Source organism: Euleptes europaea, chromosome 2 (assembly GCF_029931775.1).
Source record: "Euleptes europaea isolate rEulEur1 chromosome 2, rEulEur1.hap1, whole genome shotgun sequence".
NCBI classification, from domain to species: Eukaryota; Metazoa; Chordata; class Lepidosauria; order Squamata; family Sphaerodactylidae; genus Euleptes; species Euleptes europaea.
The window spans coordinates 140,630,014-140,635,853 of record NC_079313.1 but is presented as its reverse complement, the minus strand read 5'-3'; the positions used below and the strand labels follow the sequence as shown (position 1 = coordinate 140,635,853).

At 57.1% G+C, this 5,840-nt stretch overlaps 1 protein-coding gene across 1 annotated transcript; it reads left to right on the top strand.

Annotated features, from left to right (window-relative positions):
- The first annotated feature begins 220 nt into the window (after nucleotides 1-220).
- TNNC2 (troponin C2, fast skeletal type) lies at nucleotides 221-5,182 on the top strand. Its single transcript, XM_056844221.1, has 6 exons — nucleotides 221-310; nucleotides 2,063-2,114; nucleotides 2,895-3,038; nucleotides 3,132-3,246; nucleotides 4,404-4,540; nucleotides 5,111-5,182. Exons 1-6 carry the CDS (start codon nucleotides 308-310, stop codon nucleotides 5,140-5,142), a joined length of 483 nt encoding a protein of 160 aa, XP_056700199.1. The 5' UTR covers nucleotides 221-307; the 3' UTR covers nucleotides 5,143-5,182.
- The last annotated feature ends 658 nt before the right edge of the window (nucleotides 5,183-5,840 follow it).

Below are 5,840 nucleotides of genomic sequence, written 5' to 3'. Positions count from 1 at the left end.
TTGCCATCCCTCTCTGGAGGGCTTGAGTTTCTCCCTCTGGCTTCTTAATCCCCCCACCCCCAATCTTTGCTGCAGCCGGGAGTGGCCTGGCTAAATTTGGTAAAATGCCCCCTTGACCAATGAAGAGGCAAAGAAGAAGGCGATTGGCCATTCAGAAAGCGGCCTCTCGTGATGTCAGCCCTGCGGAGGAGGCCGAGTACAAATTAGGGAGCCAAAGGGGGAGGAGAAGCTTTTGGCCCCTGCGTGGACTCGAGTGGGCAGTGGTGGTTCTTTCTCTGCGGGTTGCTGCGGGGCGTTACCTGCCAACATGGTAAGCGAGAGTGGGGCACAGACCGGGGGTGTGGAAGATCTTGTTTTGCTCTGGAGAGGGTCCCTGGGACCACCTGTTCCCTGGACTGTGGCACGTGGGCGGGCGGCAAGAGGGGCGGATTGGCTCTGCATCTGATGGGGCAGGCCGGCCCTGGAATTGGTGTGGCGAGAAAACGGGAAGAGCGGAAGCCCTGCCCTGGCAGAGGTGCAGGGCAGGCACAGCCTTTGGCAGAGGCTGCTGGTTCTGTCTTGGCTCTGAAAGAGAGCAGGCGGAGAGAGATGGCAGGGTGAGGAAGACCCTGTCCCGGGCTGGACGGTGCTGCTACCATTGAGAAAGAGAGTTTGGCCCACAGGCAGGATTTCTCCACGAGGACGATGTGAATGAGGACGACTTTGGGAAGGCCCCTGGGGATCGTGGGGGGGCTTTTGCTGGGGGCTATTGATGGCAATCTCCTATTCGGGAGGGGGGCTCTTTCTTAAGTTGACCTTTAGGGTGGTGGGCGTCAAGCAGGGATGACGATCTACTCGGGAGGGTGGCGTCAGCCTTGGCCAGAGCCCAGCCTAGGAGACGAAGGAGCCGGCTTTGCAGAAAACTGAGACGCTGGTCACAAGAATTCGCCAGCAGCCTTCCAGGCCCGGGGCTCCGAGCCCCCACTTGAAGGAGTAACTCAATCCGCTAGCGACAGGTGCTGAGGCAGCTGGCTGCCAGCCACTGCGCACCCTAGAAGGAGGACGCGGGCACCGCTAAGAATAGCCTAGGGACAAGAAGCTACTTATGCATGCCCCTACAGGCCCAGCAGTCAGGAATTGAAAATCTGGGCGAACCACCACAGCCAGTGAAAGAGCAACTCGTGGAGACTCGACTATGGAGGCAAGAGGGACCACAGAATCAGGGATTGCTTGCCAAAGGATGAACCCTGGGCTCCACTGGGAGATTTGGGCCACTGGCAAAGGCCTTCTTTCTTCCATAGTGGCTCAGGGTATCTTCCCCATTCCTGTGTGTGGGGCGAGCTCAGCAAGAAACTTGGTGGTGGTGGTGGTGGGGGACTGTGGCTCAGGGTTAGAGCACCTGCTTGGCATGCAGAAGGTCCCAGGTTCAATCCCTGGCATCTCCGGTTAAAGGGACTAAGGAGTCGGTGATGGGAAAGACCTCCCTCTGCTTGAGACTTTGATGGGCCGGTGGTCTGATTCAGTATGAGGCAGTTTCATGTGGGCGTTTTATTGGGGTGGGGAGTAGGGTGGAGAGGATCTTAGGGCCGGGTCCACCACAAGAAATGTGTGTGGGGGAAGTTCAGTTACTCATGCTTGATACAACCCCGTCTTCCCAAACTCCCTCTGCAAATGCACAGGACTTGCTGTGTTCTACCACACCTGTCTCACCTGAACCCTTAGAGTTGCCAGCTCTGGGTTGGGAAATTCCTGAAGATTTGGGGGTGGAGATTGGGAAGTGTGGGGTACGATGTCGTAGAATCCACCCTCCAAAGCGTGCATTTTCCTTAAGGGAACTGATCTCTAGTCTGGAGATTAGCTGTAGATTCTGGGAGACGGCCCATGCCACACCTGGAGGCTAGTGACCTGTGAGAAGGGAGGTTGAGACTGGAAGAGCCTGATCCACCACATCCTCATGCATGCAGCAAGTGCAAAGGGGCTCTGGGACAGCAATCCTGACCCATGGGGCTGGAGAGGGCAGAAGGAGGGTTTGGCTGGGTGCCTCTCACGGGTCTGACGATGACTCCCTTCGCTTGCCTTGCAGACGGACCAGCAGGCAGAAGCCCGGTCCTTCCTCACTGAGGAAATGATTGCGGGTGAGTTTGGGGGCAGGGGATGTGCGTGAATCATCCCCTGGTGCCCCCCCGGACCTCTAGTTCAAGTGAGAAGACGAGCCGTCGAGACAGGCGAGCCCCATGTCTCTTGGGCCCACCTAGAAGTCAGTGGCCCCTCTGTGTGCTACCCAAACAGACTGTATCCAGCTGCCCTCTCTGCAGCGACCCCACCGGGCCTCTGGAACCACTGCAGGTCTACAGGAGACAGGCCGCTACCCAAGCCTGGGTTGAGTGATTGTGCCAACTCCCTGCCCCGAGCGCATGGGCTTTGACCTATACGGGCCCTAGGGAGTCTGGATCCCATTCAGAATGTGGGTCATAGAATCATAGAGTTGGAAGGGACCACCAGGGTCATCTAGTCCAACCCCCTGCACAATGCAGGAAATTCACAACTACTTTCCCCCCACACCCCCAGCGACCCTTACTCCATGCCCAGAAGATGCCCAAGATGCCCTCCCTCTTGTGATCTGCCTGCCGCAGAATCAGCATTGCTGACAGATGGCCATCTCACCTCTGCTGAAAAACCTCCAGGGAAGGAGAGCCCACCACCTCCCAAGGAAGCCTGTTCCACTGAGGAACCGCTCTGTTAGGAAGTTCTTCTTAATGTCTAGATGGAAACTCTGGCCACTTGTCCCCTCCCCGACGGGTGGCCTGTGACAGTCCATTGGCAATTTAGAAGCAGCCCCCGCCCCCAGGGCCACCTTCAGCTGCGCTTCGCCCTCCCCAGGTAACCCCGCGCTTCCTGTCCTGCATCTGTTGCAGAGTTCAAAGCCGCCTTCGACATGTTTGACGCGGACGGCGGCGGAGACATCAGCACCAAGGAGTTGGGCACCGTCATGCGGATGCTGGGCCAGACGCCCACCAAGGAGGAGCTGGACGCCATCATAGAGGAGGTGGACGAGGATGGTAAGAGGTGGGGGGTGGTCATCGAGGGGGGAGCAAGCCACAGGAGAGCGGGGGAGGGCAAAGCCTGACCCCTGGCCTGGCCCCTCCCTGCAGGCAGCGGCACCATCGACTTCGAAGAGTTCTTGGTCATGATGGTGCGCCAGATGAAAGAGGACGCCAAAGGGAAGTCTGAGGAAGAACTGGCCGAATGCTTCCGCATCTTCGACAGGTGAGGTCTGGCTCTGGGGGCGGGGCGGGGGCCTCTGGCTCCTCCTTTTGGGAACAGGTTTCCTGTTTGGAACTCCAGGATAGTCAGAGCACCCCCCTCCCAAATCAAGAAGCAGATGTTGTTCCAAAGGCAGCTGGAAACACGTGGTGTGATCCTGGTCTCAGACTCGCAACACAAGAGATGCCGCTTGTCTCTGCAGCAGACCTTTATATAGCTTTTGTTTCGGAGGCAGACAGTTTTGACCTCCGTCCTGTAATCTCCACTTACAGTTGCCACCCTCCAGGTGGTAGCTGGAGATCTCTGAGATCAGTTCTCCTGGAGAAAATGGCCACTTTGGAAGGTGGATTCTCTGGCCTTGTACCCCACTGAAGCTCCTCCGGCTGCACCCCCAGAAATACCCAACCCAGAGTTGGCGCCCCTACCCCCCCCCACTCTTATCTGGCTTCTGCCCTTCCCCTGGTGGTGTTCCCATCCTGCTCCCCACCACAGAGCCAAGATGAAGCCCCCCCGCTAAAGCGAGGCTAAAAACACAAACTCTTTCACTTTTCTGAACCACTGCCCTTTCTGGTGCATCTCCGTTAGGCAAGTGCCGGTACAGATTGCCACACCTGTGGTGACTCCTGCCCAGCCTTCTCTCTCCCCTTTGCAGCTCAGCATGGACAGAGCAGAGGACCTGTGTGCTCTTCAGACCTGCGCTGCTGAGGCAGCAAAGGCACTGGGCAGGTAGAAAGGTTCACTGAGAATGCAGCCAAGACAGAGAGGTCTACGTGACCCCCCCGCCCCCGTTGCTTCTCTCCCTCCATGGGCCTTTCCAGCGCACATATTCCACAGGGCAGGTTTCCCGGTAGGCACAACCCCCGCATGGGTCAAGCTAGGCAACACACAAGTGTGCATGGCGTGCAGGGAGTCCCATATTTAGGGACCAAGCTCTCAGCTTGTAAGGGAGAGCACCCCCACCAACGTCTGCTTGGAGACCAGCCCAGCCAGAGAGTGTGCCGATCTGGGCTGGGCAGCCGTGCCCAGGGAAAGCCAGCCCCACACAGCAACACTCTGCTCACTGCCTTGATAACCAAAGTACTGCCACTGAGGCCAAGGCCTAGAAGACCTAGGGGGCCCTCCCTCTTCATGGTGTGCCTTCTTCTGCCCTGCCCCACCAGGAACGCAGATGGCTACCTGGATGCCGAGGAGCTGATCGAGATTTTCAAGGCGTCTGGTGAGAGCGTCACTGATGAGGAAATTGACTCGCTCATGAAAGACGGAGACAAAAACAACGACGGCCGGATTGACTTTGACGGTGGGTGAAGGGTTTTTGGCCATCCCCCAATGCTCCTGCCACCTGGCCCCAAGGGGCTCTCAGCTGAGGCAGGAGGGCACCTTGCGTGCCATGAGGAGAAACAGACGAGGAGCCAGCTCCTGGCCCTCCTAGCTGCTGAGAGAAGCCCTGAATTACCCCTCTGCCCAGTTACTGGGAAATGTGATTCTCCAAAATGGGTCGCATTATAGAATGCCCAGACCTGGATGGCCCAGGCTAGCTAAGCTGGGTTGGCCTGGTTAGTACTTGGATGGGAGACCCTGAGGAAGTCAGTCCAGAGTTGCTACGCAGAGGCAGGAAATGGTAATCCATCTCCCTTTGTCTTGCCTTGAAAACCCTATGGGGCCGCCCTAAATCAACAGTGACTTGATGGCACTTTCCACCACCACCACAATATGCTATTCAAATATGTTCCAATGGATTTCCTTTTATCCACAGGGCTTTGTGGAGGTTCAGAGCATATAACCCCTGCTTGGGTTGTGGGCCCCAAGTCGAGGTGTCTTGCCTGCACAGCCCTGCCTTGGGATTAACCAGGCTTCCTTCTCTCCACAGAGTTCCTGAAGATGATGGAGGGTGTGCAATAAAGCACCTGAACATTCCTGCAAGGGTAGTGGCTAGGCCGGGGGGCCCTTGCCCACCCACCCACTGGCCTTGCCCGCTCCCAAGATTCCCTGCTTCTGTTCCAGCTTGCTCCAGATTGGAGAATCCACTTCAGCTCCTCTGAGGACTCCCTTCCTCCTGTAAATCTGTTCGTAAACACCAACACTTCAATAAAGAGCAAAGGACTGTAACTGACTGGAAGCGAGGCGGCTTTCGAGTGGTTGGGGAACCAGCTGCAGCACCTCAGGTCTGGTGAGGGGGGCTAAGGCAGAAGCAGGCCGGCTTTGCTTGCAGCACCGGTAGTACCAGCCCTGCGGGCTATCTCCAAGGAAATCTCTGCCTCCCCAGCAGCCAGTTAAACAGAGCCTGTTTTTGGGGAGGTGGGGGAAAACTGGGCCTTTGGGTGGGAGATGGAAGCCCCGGCAGGGTCCCTCTCTGCTGCCTTGCTCCACAGAACCAGTAGTGAGAAGAAGAGTTGGTTTTTATATGCTGACTTTCTCTACCGCTTAAGAGAAAATCAAAGCGGCTTACAATCACCTTCCCTCTCCCCAAAACAGACACCCCGTGAGGTAGGTGGGGCTGAGAGAGGTCTAAGAAAGCTGTGACTAGCCCCAGGTCACACCGCTGGCTTCATGCGGAGTGGGAAAAGCAGTCCGGTTCACCCCTCCTAATGAATGTCCAC